Here is a 16336-nt window from a genome sequence, read left to right as displayed (position 1 = left end):
TAAATGTTTTCTATTGGAAGAAGCAATATGGATTTCAGAGCAAGTGATTATAAGATAACACTACAAAAATACAACTTCTAGACCATGAACAAAATATTTTCTTCTTATTCAACAACTGCATGGATTTTACAAAACAAAACAAAACAACAACAACAAAAAATAACCCCTACTACACCAGCACCTTCTACAAGGAATGACTGTAGATTTTACATAGGCATCAGTGAAGAAAAGGTTTGTGTACACAGGCACAGGCTATGGAAGCATTTGGTTATGCTTTCAGCTTACCTTGTTGGATGGTTCAGGATTCAGATTGTGCAAGCTTGTGCTTTGGCATCAGCTGAAAATGAATTTATTTAATTTGGTCAATAATAACAGAATAACTATTATTACTGATAGTAATTCTTAGTTAAATGACACTCTTTGTTTTCCTTAATATGGCTTTGTTCTCAAACTAAACCATGAAACAAATCACAAAGTTGCTTCTACAGAAAAGGCAGTGCACAAACAAATTGTTAATTATGTTTGTAATCATTTTTGACTATAGCCCTGTGAGTCAGTTCTTGGAAACATCATTTGTGGTTCAACTAGAGTTTAATGCCCCCAAATACTATATATTTCTTCCTCGAGGCAGAGAGAATTTTATATGTTTGATGCCTTTAATTAAGATCCAGGGGATTCTTCTATGCAAACTTTACTAACCATTTAGTTTTACAGCCAACATGACTGCAGAGCAGTCATTCTCTCTCCTTCTATTTTTTTTAAACAGATTTTTTTTTCTGTTGCCTGATAAAATCCTGCTTGTTGTTCATTGCAGATAGCGGCTCAAGCAGTGTTATTTATGTGTATGAACACCGCAGGAATCTTCATTAGCTACCTATCAGACAGAGCACAACGTCAAGCCTTCTTGGAGACCAGAAGATGTGTAGAAGCCAGACTGAGGCTTGAGACAGAAAACCAGCGCCAGGTATTGGAGAAACATTCTTATTTTTGTATTAACTGGAATTGATAATTGAACAAGACCAGGCTGCTGGCTCATTTGTAACCTTCCTGATTCCAGTGTGATGTCACCTGATTTGTGCAGGTTAAGTGAGATGATTGCTGTTATTTTGCTGTTGTGTATCAATCTGACACGACATTTTAAAGATTTTCTTTGAGAAACCAGGCGAATAGTGAATGGCTGTTTATTGTCATTTCACCCCACAAGAAGAAGGGGCCATCATGCGAAGCAATAGCCCACAGGTGTTAAAAAAACTTTTCTTTACACAAGTGGGATTAAACTGCAAAACTAGATGTTTCAGCATGTTTTGGATACGAAAAGTTCATATCAGTTGAACTAAGTTCATGGAAGAAAACTCTGCCTGGGCAGAGAAAATCCTAAAACATCACCTTTGGCTCACAGATCAGTTTTTGGAGCTGTGATGCCACAGCAGGGAAGTATCACTATATGTTTTCTCTGTTCTGAAGCTCTTCTCAGATTTCCTTTTGGTCACTGTGTGCAGTAGCATACTTGACTAGGTGAACATTTTGTCAAAGCTGATGCAATTGTTCTTAGGTACATCATCATTTCCAAAATAGAACTGAGGCATCCATTAAAAGGAAGTTCGCTACATATTAATTTGTAACAAGGCAGCAGAAATTATATGTAGTGTTATGCATATTTTGCATTCCCACTGAAATATCAGAAGAAGGTTCACATGCTATTTTAGAACTCACATTGAGATCAAAATACAGCCAAAATATATACAAAATATATTGTGTTACACTGCTCTTTCTTTCTCAAAAGAATTCATGTTGTCCTCCTGTATGGATGTGTGTATTGCTTTGCAATTTTATTTAATACATTAAACTATGCTCTCATTAATATATCTAGGAAAATGTCATGTTTTAGACTTTACATGAGAACTGAAGCAATGCCTGTGCAGGGTGATGCCAGTTATTTATACCAGAAAGTCTCTCCAGCTGTTGCTGACTAGGAAGGCTTTGAGGGAGAGCTGGATTCTCTCTAGGATGCTCTGTTCTCATTTTAACGGCAGGACTAGGACTACATTTTTGTGGCTTATGGATTTTGTGGGCTTTTTCTTTTTTAATCTCTCTTCTTGTCTAATCTTTTGTAAATTAACATTGTGTAAGGTTTACTTTCATCATTGTTTCCTAGAGTTCATTGTAAAATTATTTAGAAAACACCACCAGAAAATTCCCCTGCTCCAGATGATTCTGAGGATTTTCCATTAGAATTATTTTATTTTCTCAGGGAAAATGAAATTTCTATGAAGAAAATATTTTTTCCTGAGAAATTCAATTTTGTTGAAATGTTATTTCCTATTAGGAAAATGAAGACAAGATACTTCCATTTCAAAGGGTTTTAAAAACAAACACACACACACACACAGGTTTCTTTCAGTGTGGGTGAAAGTAGGGGTTGAATCTGAAATATTTGCTTCTAATCAGTGCTGGACTGTGCATTTTTTCTTGGCCCAGTGTCTTGCAAGATTTTGGGGCTGAGTTCTTCTCTGAGGGCAGAACTTCCTACAGTCACTTTACCGTGGTTGAGACTCACCTATAACCAAACAAAGTAGTGTGCTATAGGCATCATATGACTGGAAATGCATAAGAGAAAATATAGTCTGGCCAAGGACAACACCAAAAACAGAAAACACAGACATCTGGACACTAAATCAAAGAGATCTTCTAAAACTCAATTTAATGATAAACTAACCCCAAAATTAGGAACAAAACATTTTGATATATTTTCAATAACTCTGTTGGAACGTTTTATTATGCACATCTCTATATAAATATATTTTGTGTATTTCGTAATTTAATGTATTTATACTGTATATTCCATATTCTATATTATGCTTTATATAGTAATGCAAATGAAAAGCTGAAAAGTACATATATTATATTGATACATTTTAAATGTATATAGAATCATAAAACCATAGAATCATTAAAGTTGGAAAATACCTCCAAAATCACCTGATCGAACTACCCCCCTACTATCAATGTTACGCACTAAACCATGTTCCTAAGTAACACATTCAACCTTTCCTTAAACATCCCCAGGGACGGTGACACCACCACCTCCCTGGGTAACTCATTCCAATGCCTAACCACTCTTTCTGAGAAGAAATTTCTCCTAATTTTCATCCTGAAAATATTGTATAATATGCAATATATATACACGTATATATGTTACAGATAATATACATACACATGTATGTATTTTATATACAAAATATCCCCATTTGTATTTGGGACAACAACAATAATGAAATATTCAAATTTCTTGAGGAATGGACAGACTTTTTCCCTCAGATTTCTGTTTTTTCCCTTTGATTCTGAAATAGTGGCTCATTTAAGCAATTTTTTAACGTCTTCTTTAAGATGACTGTCAATGTCACACATTGGGTGGCTGCTTTTTTTGAGCAGCTTGATCATGCTCACTTGATCAGTATCCATGGGCAGTAATCCAAAGACTGCTAGTACTTTTTTTTTTATCTTCCAGACATATTTATTTCATGATACAGGGGATCTGTAGTTCTTCTAACACATGACTATAAAAATTATATTACCTGTACATGTACATTTTAGAAAGGATTAAATCCTGATGAAGTTTAATAAATTCATTCTATGGCTTTCCAGTGAACATATGTGATATAGGAGTGGGGGTGGGGAGAGTGCACAGGCCAATAGCTGTGATGTGGCTCATGAAATTTTCTACAGATATGGATAAGGAGCTAAAAATGTGGTAAGTAAATAAAAGTATAGTTATTTGTACATTTCTTCCAGATAATAATTCCAGGAATCACAATATAACTTTAAAATAAGAAAAAAATAAATAAAAAGCAGAAGGTATGAATTAAATATTTCCTCCTTATTCAATAACTGCATGGGCTTTTTAAATGTATATATATATCTACTTAAAAACTAGATAGATAAAATTTTAGCTAATATTCAATAAGGAATGTGCTAAAGAGGTGAAACAATAAGAAAACAAATATTCTCTTTTCATTTTGAAGAGACTATTTTCTTTTGACATAAGTGTTATGAACTATCTTAATTATTGTTTTCAATAGGTCCTCAAAAGTAGATGTTCTCAAAGTTACACACTGGTTTTCCCATAACTGCAAGAATCCTTAATATGACTGAAAACCTGAATTCCATTCCACTTTGATTTATTTCTCCTGTGCTTCTCATAAGCTGTCTAAACTTAAGGTTTCTTACAGGAAGGTCAAGCTTCTTGTGGCTTTCAGTAGTGGTACTGTTTCCTTTTTTGGTAATAGGTGGCATAATTAAAATCTCTAAAGTTTTGTTTCCACCCAACATGTCATACATGACATGTCATATGAAGTATGACAGGTTGCAAGATAAGTCCCATATGGTCTGGTTTTGTACTAACTTGGTTTAAAACAGAAGACCAGCTAAGCAGAAAAAAACATGAGTCAAAAAAATGAAAAAAAAAAAAAGAATGGTATGCCATTTCATAAGTATTTGCATAGGAAGACCCTTTTTTTTTTTTTTTTTTTTTTCCCCAGTTGTAAAGTTTATATAAATACTTCAGGTATACTTATGTTCATTACTGTACATTGAGAAAACTAAAAAATCATTTCTGTGCTCTCAAAATTACCCCTCAATATGCCTTATATTTATCATCTCTAATTATCCGTCATTCTAATAACCCTAAATGCTATTGTTATCATTATTGAGCATTACATAATGCCTAAAAGATTCAGTTATGGAAAGTCATCAGTTTTGTGGCAAATATTTTATACTTTATATTTTAGAGGCAAGAGAGAGGTACTATTATACACATGAAGGTGTACAAGAAATTAGAACTGCTCAGTAGGGACCTGCTTGGGTTTCATGGAATTTTAAGAATTCCCTAATGTACGTGCAGATTTCCTGGAATACAAATATAAAGTTTGTAACATATTACCTTTTGTCTTGTGGTGGAAAGCAAGAGATGATATTCTGTATTTCCCGATGATTTTCATCTTGAGAAGCTGAATTATTTTTCAGTGGAAGTAGTCTCATTCTTTCATTTGTCATTATCTTTTTTTTGTAGACTGCATTGAAAATAGAAGTTAATACTACCAAAATCATAGTTTGTCCAACTATGGGGAAATAATGCTTTTTGTTTGTTTGCTTGTTTGTGCACTCTGAGCTGAAATTTTGACAAACGTGATTTTTATTTTTTATTTTTTTCCCCCACTGTCATTTTCCATCAGCCTGCAATCTCTTTCTTTTTTAGGGTTTCAGTACTTATGGACTCCTGGCTCTGTTTCAATATGGCTATGTTTTTGGTTTTTTTTCCAGTTTGATGGTCAAAGTAATTTTGCTCTGGAGAAAAGTCTATGTGCCACATTATGCCCTCAACCATATAGCTGTAATTCTGGATTCACTCCATTGATTCACCCATTGTTCATAGAAAATATCCTCAGGTGCAAGTTTAGCTTTCAGGTTGATTCACTTACTGCACAGGAGGAAGAGGGTGAAGTGTAGTCCTGTATGAAAGGAAAGATTCATAAAGAGAGAATTTTTTCAAAGCTCTTAAGTGACTTAAATTCTAGCTTCCATGTTTCAAAAACTCTATACAATTAAGCATTTAAATCTTTTCTGTTCCATCCTTCCTTTCCCATCACTCCATCAATTGGTGTTATTCTCAACAACACTTTTCAGTAAATTTTTCAGAAGTATTTCAGAAAGTTCAGAGTTTCAGTCATATTTTCAAGATTAACTACTTCACTACAGATCTGGTTTTTGTTTCGGTTTGGTTTTGAATTTTTAAGCAATTGAGGTTGTTAATAAAAACATATTAGCAGTTTCAACAGTAATGTGCTTCCTAAATCTAATCACTATTATAATAAAGTGAATTGTACCATGGATACAAAAGAGAATTACTCCAGAAGCCATTGCTAACAAAGTTTATGCACTTAACTGTACAGTACTATCTGTGTGACACCATTTGGAAATCTCAGCACTCTGTGAAACTGAGGGAACATATGTGTCCACTTCTTTCTCTATTTTCATTTCAAAATTATAATTTTGGTGAAGATTTAAAACATCTTACAGCTTGGCTTAGTTAAATGAGACTCCACCGCCAATGACTACCAGAAAAATTATACCATGGAAAGAGAAGGATTAGAGAAACAAGATAAAGAAGGCAGAAAGATAACAAGATATTATGTTGTACAAACAGTCTTAGTTTACCAGCTATGGACTAAACCATTAATATAAATATTTTCTAATGAAATGTAGTTACCTGCTTGTGTTTAAGATACATAGTTATATCAAACAGCCAAAAATGGCATCCATAAAATATCCTCCAATTTTGTTTTCACCACATGGTAATTATGTATAAATGAGGAATGTGAGGTTCTCAGTTTTGTTGAATCAATTCTTCTTCAATGACATCATCACTTACCATCACCTGTTTAAAAAATTGTTTCAATATTTTTATTTGGTACCTCTGCATTTCAAAAATGTTTACACTCTGCAGTGTTTTGTTAACAACCAGTTCAAAAACATTGTCTTTCTTTTTATCTTGATTTTATTGTAAAGGCACAGCAGGTGATTCTGATTTCATTATACCTAGGCAATGAAAATGGAAAGTATAGCTTATTTTCTTAATTAGCTACTGTAAAACTTTCAAAAACAAGGAATATATAATTTTCCTCATTTTAAAAATGTTATGAAGTTGCCCTCAGTGAAGAACAGAAACCTACATGACATTTCATTTTCATTTCTATTTCTCTTCAAAACAAAATCCCTAATTTCACATGAATGATGTATTAAATCCACACATACGTTGAAATGATGTCTTTAGAATGATTTGAATTTGTAAGGCCTCTATGATGTCCTTACTTGCTCTTTATCCAACAATTCGAATTTGTTTGAAATCTGTCTAACATTTTAAACCGTCATATATAGTCGTTTATTTATAAATAATTTCTCAGATAACAGTCTACCTCTTCCTCCACCACACATACATACAGCAAGCTATATCTATCTGAAAACAACTATTAAGCAAGGAGGTGAATATTTTGACTTAACAAAATTTCCTATGACTAAAAATGTAAATGGAGTTGTAACTGATACAAGAACATCACAGAAGTTAACTTGCTAAATAGCTTTAAAACTCATTCCAGCACATACCTCTAGCCTTAGAGGTTTTTTAATAAGATCTCAGTCATAGAATCATTAAGGTTGGTAAAGACCTTCAAGACCACCTGGTCCAACCATCACCCTACCACAAATGTCACCCACTAAACCATGTCCCTAAGCACCATGTCCAACCTTTCCTTAAACACCCCTAGGGACAGTAACTCTACCACCTGCCTAGACAACCCGTTCCAATGCCTGACTGCTCCTTCTGAGAAGAAATGTCTCCTCATTTCCAAACTAAACCTCCCATGGTGCAACCTGAGGCTATTCCCTCTAGTCCTATCACTAGTTACCTGTGAGAAGAGGCTGACCCCCAGCTCCCCACAGCCTCTTTTGAGGCAGTTGTAGAGAGCAAAAAGGTCTCCCCTGAGCCTCCTCTTCTCCAGACTAAACAACCCCAGTTCCCTCAGCCGCTCCTCAGAGGACTTGTGCTCCAGGCCCTTCACCAGTTTTGTAGCCCTTCTCTGGACACACTCCAGGGCCTTGATGTCCTTCTGGTACTGAGGGGCCCAAAACTGAACACGGTACTTGAGGTGTGGCCTCACCAGAGCAGAGTACAGGGGAACGATCACCACCCTGGTCCTGCTGGCTACACTATTCCTGATACAAGCCAGGATGCCGTTGGCCTTCTTGGCCACCTGGGCACACTGCCGGCTCATGTTCAAGTGAGCACCAATCAGTACCCCAGATCTTTTTCCTCTGCACAGCTTTCAAGCCACTTTGCCCTAAGCCTGTAGCATTGCATGGGGTTGTTGTGGCCAAAGTGCAGGACCTGGCACTTAGCCATGTTGAACCTCATCCCATTGGCCTCTGCCCATCAACCCATCCTGTCCAGGTCCCTTTGCAGGGCCTTCCTACCCTCTGGCAGATTGACACTTCCCTCCAACTTGGTGTTGTCTGCAAACTTACTGAGGGTGCACTCAATTCCCTCATCCAAGTCATCAATAAAGATATTAAAGAGGATGGGCCCTAATCCCTAGGGAACACCGCTGGTGACTGGTAGCCTGCTGGATTTCACCCCATTCACCACCACTCTCTGGGCCTAGCTGTCCAGCCAGTTTTTAACCCAGCAAAGATTGTACCTGTCCGATCCATGGGCTGTCAGCCTCTCCAGGAGAATACTGTGGGAGAACGTGTCAAAGCCCTTACTGAAGTATAGGTAGACTACATCAGAAGCTTTTCCCTCATCCACCAGGCAGGTCACCCGGTCATAGAAGGAGAAGTGGTTAGTGAGGCAGGACAGAGTGCACCTTCAGCAAGTTTGCTGACAACACAAAGCTCAGAGGAGTGACTGATACACCAGCGGGCTGTGTTGCCATTCAGAGGGACCTCGACAGGCAGGAGAATTTTGCAGTGAGGAACCTCATGAAGTTCAACAAAGACAAATGCAGGGTCCTGCACCTAGGGAGGAATAACCTCATGCACCAGTACAAGTTGGGAGATGACCTGTTGGAAAGCAGCCCTTTGGAGAAGGACCTGAGAGTCTTGGTGGACAGCAGGCTGACCAGCAATGTCAGCATGTCAGCAATGTGCCCCTGTGGCCAAGAAAGCCAATGGTATCCTGTGGTGCATTAAGAAGAGTGTTGTCAGCAGATCCTGCCCCTTCATTCATCCCTGGTAAAGCCTCGCCTGGAGAGCTGTGTTCAGTTTTGGGCTCCCCAGGACAAGAGGGACATGGAATTACTGGAGCAAGTCCAGAGGAGGGCTGCAAAGATGATTAGGGGACTGGAACTTCTCTCATACAAGGAGAGGCTAAGAGAGCTGGGCCTGTTTAACCTGGAGAAGAAAGACTGAGAGGGGATCTTATCAGAGTGTAGAAATACCTGAACGGAGGGTGTCAAGAGGATGGGGACGGACTCTTTTCTGTGGTGCCCAGTGATGGGAAAGGAAGCAATGGTCTCAAACTGAAGCACAGGAAGTTCCAGCTGAATATGAGGAAACATTTCTTTACTGTGAGGGTGACAGAGCAGTGGAACAGGTTGCCCAGAGAGGTCGTGGAGTCTCCTTCTCTGGACATATTCAAAACCCACATGGATGCCATCCTGTTCAGTGTGTCCTAGGTGACCCTGCTTGGCAGGGGGATTGGACTAGATGATCTTCAGAGGTCCCTTCCAACCTCAGCCATTCTGTGGTTCTGTGATTCTGTGAAAACATTACCTTTCTGAAAGATTTTATTTGCATAATTTCTGGTAGAGTTAGAGCACATGATACTGTTTTATAAAAGAAGAATTTTCTCTGCAGTTGTTCAAGATGACAGGTGAAATCAGTTCATATCTTTGTGACGCTTACTTTCATCCTCCTGTGAGGTGTTTCTTCTTGTTCTCATGGCAGCAGATTCTGCATCATTCATGAAAAGAAAACTCTCTACCTGGTGTGCAGACAGCTCACCAGCAAAGCTGCACTGACACAGCTGTGCTAAGCTATTAATGGAGACTAAGACAAAAATCAGAAAGAAATCACCCATATTTTTAACCCCTGAGAAGCCAAATAAACCGATTTATTCTACTCTAACACTACATTGTTGCCTACAGTGAAGTTACCCTGTGCTAAAAGGTTCTAGAACCACAATGCAATAGTCTCTTCATCTGATTTTTTGCATCCCTCTCCAATATGTTCTTTACAAAGCAGACTCCTTTCTCTTCAGGCATCTTCTGAAATTTCACCAAAACAAAGTCCTTTTATATGAAAATAAAACGCCTTCTCAATGTCTTCCTAAGCATTATTTATGGCTTCTTGGGTGTCTGGCATACTGTCAGAGACTGACCTGAAGGTTGGAAGAAGGAGCAATTAAGACGGAGGGTGACTGGGGGAACAACCACTGTCTGCCTTTTGTCTTACAAGGATTACTCAGGAGAGAAGGTCCAAGCTGGCATCATACTTGATCCACCACACTTCTGGGGATGCTTCCAGTCAAGCTGGGGTTAAGACAGGCTTCTGCGGGCATAATTCTCAATTTTGTCAGATTTATGGGGAATAATAAGAAGAAAATTTTATTCATTAAATGATCTAAAAAGAAGAGTCCCTTATAAAAATACCCTAGCAGACTTCTCTTCCCTGTAAGTCCTACCACTGCTTTACTGGCAAACTACATTATAGCTGATCTCTTTCTCAGAGAGTATTCCACAAATTCAATTAAAGCTCAGTTTGAAAATTAAAACAGCTTGGTTATTATTTCATGTGATTTCTGTGAAGGATTTGAACTCAAACATTCTAATGGACCATTTGACTAGGCAAGCAGAGGGTTGGTTTCTGGATAGGAACTCAACTTCCTCCTGTTCATATGCGGCTTTTAGGACAGAAGAAGGAGAGCACATCCCTTAGTCTCCAGAAGTCTGCTGCCAGCCTATTTAGTCTTTCCTGTTCTCTGTGGAACAACATTAATTTTGTCTAAATCTCTTCTCCATTAGAAAATTGTTCTGTCTGACCATTTGTTTCCCTTCTACCTCTGCTTCCTGAGGACTATTTCGCACTTGCCTCTGCAACAGTCTCTATTTCCCATAGCTTTAACGGGCCCTCTGCAGACTGATGAATTCTGTGTTTGTTTGTTTGTTTAAAGAAGCTTACATGTTTTATCAGGCTCTTACAGATCTAGATTTTAATCAACCATCAGTACTTTGCAACCTTTAAAGTCAGAACAGATTGGGCTGAGATTGGAAAGGACACTTTAAGAGGGTTAAACACTATAAAGTCATCTTCTCTGATATTGGTGCTAAGAATATAAAAGTCCGTCTAAACTGTTATGAGGATAAAGTTCAGATTTGGTTTGAAAAACAATAATCTGAAGTTTAGAGGTCACATGAGTTTTAAACTAGTTTTAAATGCTTCATAAATAAAAATTGTGATCACAGTAATTGAGCTTTTATTTTCAGAGAGTAAACAACAACCTTGCAATTAAAAATTCTGGGGAAACCTCTGGTTAGACATTACATTTAAGCCAGTTTTCTTCTGTATAGGAAGCTCAGAGTGTTGAATGTGAGATGCTCAGAAAGGTTTCCCAGTTCTTCAGACTTTTTTTTAATAGAGGTGCCTTTCTCTAAAGATCCCTGATCTCAATAGAAATTTGTTCTTGGAATTGCTCTTTTGGTATTTAGAGGGTCATACTTGGTATAAAAACTTAGGGGGTAATCCAACGGCTGAAGGGATATGCAGACTTTATATTGTTGTTCTTAATTCATATTGTGATTCAGAAGCTGACCTAGGTCCCTTAACAGATTTTTATTCCTTATATAAAATAAAATAAAATAAAATAAAATAAAATAATAAAATAAAATAAAATAAAATAAAATAAAATAAAATAAAATAAAATAAAATAAAATAAAATAAAATAAAATAAAATAAAATAAAATAAAATAAAATAAAATAAAATAAATAATAAAATCATACACACTTATTCAGACTTGAGAAGATAAGACTGAGAAGGAATCTTATGTTTACAAATATCTTACGTGTGGGAGATGGAGGAATATAGACAACTTCTTTTCAGTGGTTTGTGGGGACAGGACAAGGGACAATGGCCACAAAATGGGTCACAGGAAGTTCTGCACCAACATGTGAAAGAAATTCTTCACAGTGAGGGTGACAGAGCACTGGAACAGGCTGCCCATGAAGGTTGTGGAGTCTCCTTCTCTGGAGATATTCAAGGCCTGTCTGGATGCCTACCTGGGCAACCTGCTCTAGGGAACCTTCTTTGGCAGGGGTGTTGGACCCGATGATCTTTCGAGGTCCCTTCCAACCCCTACATTTCTGTGATTCTCTGATTATGCTTCTGTTGGTTCCAGGGAACACATTACAGGACCAACACATTCATTCTCTACATCTTCATGTCTCAAAATACCCCATCTGGTCACTTCCACTTTCAGTAGAAAACACATTTTGCATGTCAAACTTTAGGTGTTGTTCCTTCACATTCTGCTTGTCCACACTCAAGAAATTTGCTGGTGATGTTTGTTTCTTATCCTCAGAGTGCAAGACCCAGATTTTGCTTTCAAGTAGAATTGTAAGGCAAAATCAAGATAAAAATCATGCTTTGCCTTCTCTTCCATTACTTGTAAATCTGGACTAGTCACATGGACACAAATAGAGTAATGAGATTTACAATCAACGCTACAGAGTTCAGAATCAGACACTAAAGTACAATTTATAGAGGGAAAAAATAACCCTGAAGAGTGGCAGGACTTCAGGCACAGAAGTTTTCCTTAGAAAATATTGGTGAGGAATAAAACTGCTTCCCATCTCTTTTGGATTCACTAGTGATAAAACTACTTTTGAAAGCTTTTTTTTTTTCTTTTTCTTTTAAATCTCTAAAGCTGTTCAATTACTTTGTTCATCAATAGTAAATGGGACTCATAGCTCACTGATCAGTATTTGGTGGCCTCTGACTTCTGTTTTCTCAGCTCCTTGCTAAGGAAATAGGTGTCTAATAAAGGAAGAAAGGGGAAAAAAAAAAAGAAAAAAAAAAGCCATTATCACAGCTACCACTGGCTCATGACCCATGCTGACTGCCTCAAGGAAGTGAACAAAGGTAAAACGAGTAAGGGGAATGAAATAGTTTAAGCCCCCTACAGTGATGAGACACTTCTGCCATCTGGTTTGCATTGCAGTCATCTCTGCTTAAATAAAGAATTCCAGGCTCCAAACTCATCAGGCTAGCACCTTTCCTGAGCTGTAAATAGACTTACCTGTTTTAAGGTCATTTTTATTTCTTGTTCAGGATCAGAACTTTACACTAACTTTCCTTAATACCCTGGAATGACTACAGGAGTCTTTCAAAAGTCCTTGTAATCATCATAATTAATAGGGATTCTGATGTCCTAATAATAGTTTTAAATTCTTTGTAAATGAGCAGTATTAATTCTAAGCTAGCCAGAGGCAAGTCACTGATGCAATTGTTAAGATCATTTAAGGTAAGATAAAAATTTTGGATTAGGGTTTATGAATAGGTTGAACATCTTTCACATCATCAGTATTTAAGTACCCAACTACAAGTCTATTAAAAAGGATTTGATTTTCACAAAGTGACCATTGTTCCACCTCCTGAAACTTCCCAGGAGAAGTTTTATCTAGCTTGTGCTGTTTAAGATTGGGGTCTTGTAAGTCTCTCACAAGAGACATTGTTTGGGTTCCTTGTTTTGACCAGAATGTCATCCTAGCTCTTTTTCATCTCTTTGTTCTGCAGAGATTTAGTCATATAAAGCCGAGAATAAATGGCATGTGAGCTTGCTTTCTGACATCTCCCATGTCATTATCTGCATTAACTTATACTGTTGAGAAAAGTATATTTTGTTGAAGTGGTCTAGTAATTTCTGAAATGGCAAATAAAGTAACAAAATGGGAAAAAAAAATCTAAATAAATAGAAAGTACAAATAGTGCAGAAGGATTACATGATGATTCAACAGCAGCAAAGTCAAAACAGCCCTAGAAAAGTGAAAGTGCACCAGGACATAGAACTACAGACATTAAAGTCAGATGGGGCCAACCTGATCTTTTAGAACAAAATTGACTTGTAGCAGCCATTTTACTCTCCCATTTTATTCATGTAAAACAAGGAATAGTTTAAGATTATGCCATTATGGAATCCATCTGCAGAATATGTTTCTTTCTTCTGTTCTTAAGGTATGCCTTTGACTTTCCTGTCCAGACTAACTGGAATTTATGGAAACTAACATGTTAGATTACAGTACAATACTTTTGTTATTTGTCATATTTCCATATAAATATTTTTATTCTGGATATTTTACCTCTCTAGAATCACCTAACACAGAAGAAGAAGAAAAACAAAACAAAACAAAACAAACAAACAAAAAACATGAGATTTAGAAAAACAATTACAAAGCCATAAAATTTGCCTTGCAATGTACTGAGTATGTGTTTGGATTACTGCAGCGCTGGACAGTATCGCTTATAAAGTTTCATGTCAACAAGACAGCATAGTAATACATGTTGGTTTGTAACGCCTGCTTTTCTAAGTATGTCTTTGTTACATGATTGGTTTTCCCCTTGGAATATGTCTAACATGCTCTTCATCTAAGAAAATCATGTTAGGATCCAGAGGATCTGAGCTTATTAACCACTGCAGTATATATATACTGAATTCAGCACCTGTATTTTCTACTGCTTAAGTTAAAAGATAGCTCAGATGAAAAAGCAGTGTCAGGAGATCATTTTGTGATATAGCCAAGTAGATCTAATAGGTGGTTGCTGATGTCAAGGAATGTAAACTTGCTCCCTGCAGCTCTTAGTTCCAGATGTGTTCCCCTCCACTCCTATGCAGGCTAGTTCTGTGTGTGTGACCTTATGGTGAGCTGACCATTGAGCCAGTACCACGCAGAGTAAACATTGGCTGCACTTAGGTTCAAGATTAATAATTTTACTTTTAAAAATACTTTTATTTTTTTTCTAAGTATTTTATGGAGGAATACTATTTTTCAATTAAAAGATACAGCAGCTGAAGTAACGGGGACCGTTCCAAAAAAATCTCTCAGCAGGAAGTATTTCCACCACCTCCCAGCATGATACAAGATAAGCTAAGTTTTTAAGAGTCCAAAATGATATTGGAAAGACATGAAAATACAAACTGGAAGCCCTAGAACCAGAATTCTATGGCTCAGGTTGCATAGGGCAAGCAGGCATTAAGATTGCAATATCCTTACATGTTCGGTGAGAAAGGAGCCTCCTTTGACACCTGACAATAAACTTTTAATCAAGGTCTGCCAGGATTTTGTAATGTGGCTTCAGGTACTTTTATCTTCCAACCATTCCTCCCCAAAAAAAGCAAAGGAACAGCAGTATCTTGCAATCTTTCCCTCTAGCATGTGCTACATTATACTGTCTCATGCTGTTCTGGGCAATGTTATTGAGGAAACAAATGGATAAAATGTTCTTACAAGAAGGTTGTGGAAGAAGCTTCTTCCTTCTCATGTCACCACAAACTTCATAATACTTCTCAGTTAACAACTAATTAGGCACCATTATAAAAAGTCATGACTCTTATGAACACTGGGTTATCAGTTTGGATGAGACCCTAGATTGTATTGTTTCATAAAAGAGTAACTGGAAACAACAAAAACCAAAAGTCTCCAAAACCTCCTCTGTGATCTGGCCTTCTTTCTCTCTGAGAACAGCAGATGCCTGAATGGAATATGCAACCAAGGATGGGATAAGTGGGAATGGTAACTGCCTGAATTCCAATAAAATAAAGTTGAGATAGCTCATATCACATATTACAGCAATAAGTAGAAAAACCTAATAGGCAACCTCATAACCCCGTGAGTCTGAACGTATTAGTTATTGCAGTTCTTTACATATTTTTTAATTACTTGCTATTGTCTTGATAACACACAAGAAAGAAAAGCTGCAAATAGACTTTCCATTGTGCACTAAGAAGGAAGGAATTTCTCTTTAGAGCTGTTCATCATAATGAAAAGCATTAATTCCCATTTTCTAGAGTGGCATCTCCAGTAATTACATTTATTCTGAACAGTGTCGCCTTTTCAGTAGAAAACAATACCATTTTATCTTCTTTCCTTAAATGTAACAAAAGCTTATGCATTCCAGAAAGGCTAAAAACATTGCTCTGAACAGCACTTTCCTCATTCTGTTAAGTTCAGCGATTAAGAATATAGTGCATCCATGGTATTAATTACAAATATTGTTAAGACCAAGCTTGACAGTTCTGGCAAAATGGTTCCTAAAAAATCAGGATGGAAAATGTGGAATGTTTTCTTTAGAATCTCTGCCATATTTAACGTTTTTTAGGTATGTCCATTCCATTTTTACAAAACTGCATTGGGGATAGCCAAAAGCAAGTCATACCCAAATCAAAATACTTCCACCCACAAATATCTATGGGTTCATTCATCTGAAAGTACATGTAGAGGAGGAAGAACGAAACTTGAACTATCCTTCAAATAGTGCTTTTCATCCCTGAGTGAAGCCAACACTGATAAAGATTTTGAGAAACAACGGAAATTCCAGGATAGTATACACAAAATTTCAGCCTTTGGCCTTTACCACCTAAGGAGAGCTGGTACTGGGAGCTTATGCAGACATTAGACCCTGCTGGGGTGATGTCGTTCTATATTCTGCAGGAAAACCTTGGGGAGTTTGGTCTTCCAATTGACAACCCCCTGCAGGCACCAGATTGCTTGTTGATATTTTGTGCCTGTTGGT

The 16336-nt window shown here is 37.1% G+C and overlaps 1 protein-coding gene across 2 annotated transcripts in view; it reads left to right on the top strand.

Annotated features, from left to right (window-relative positions):
- Nucleotides 1-16336, top strand: part of ADCY8 (adenylate cyclase 8) — a 127904-nt gene that overhangs the window by 27714 nt on the left and 83854 nt on the right. For both annotated transcript variants that reach the window (XM_080580712.1, XM_080580711.1), the window contains exon 2: nt 815-964. In XM_080580712.1, the coding sequence (XP_080436838.1) occupies nt 815-964 (150 nt within the window). The remainder of the gene's footprint in view (nt 1-814; nt 965-16336) is intronic.

The sequence above is a fragment of the Anser brachyrhynchus genome (genome assembly GCF_964034855.1).
Source record: "Anser brachyrhynchus genome assembly, chromosome: 2".
NCBI classification, from domain to species: domain Eukaryota; kingdom Metazoa; phylum Chordata; class Aves; order Anseriformes; family Anatidae; genus Anser; species Anser brachyrhynchus.
This window is presented reverse-complemented; position numbering and strand designations above follow the sequence as displayed.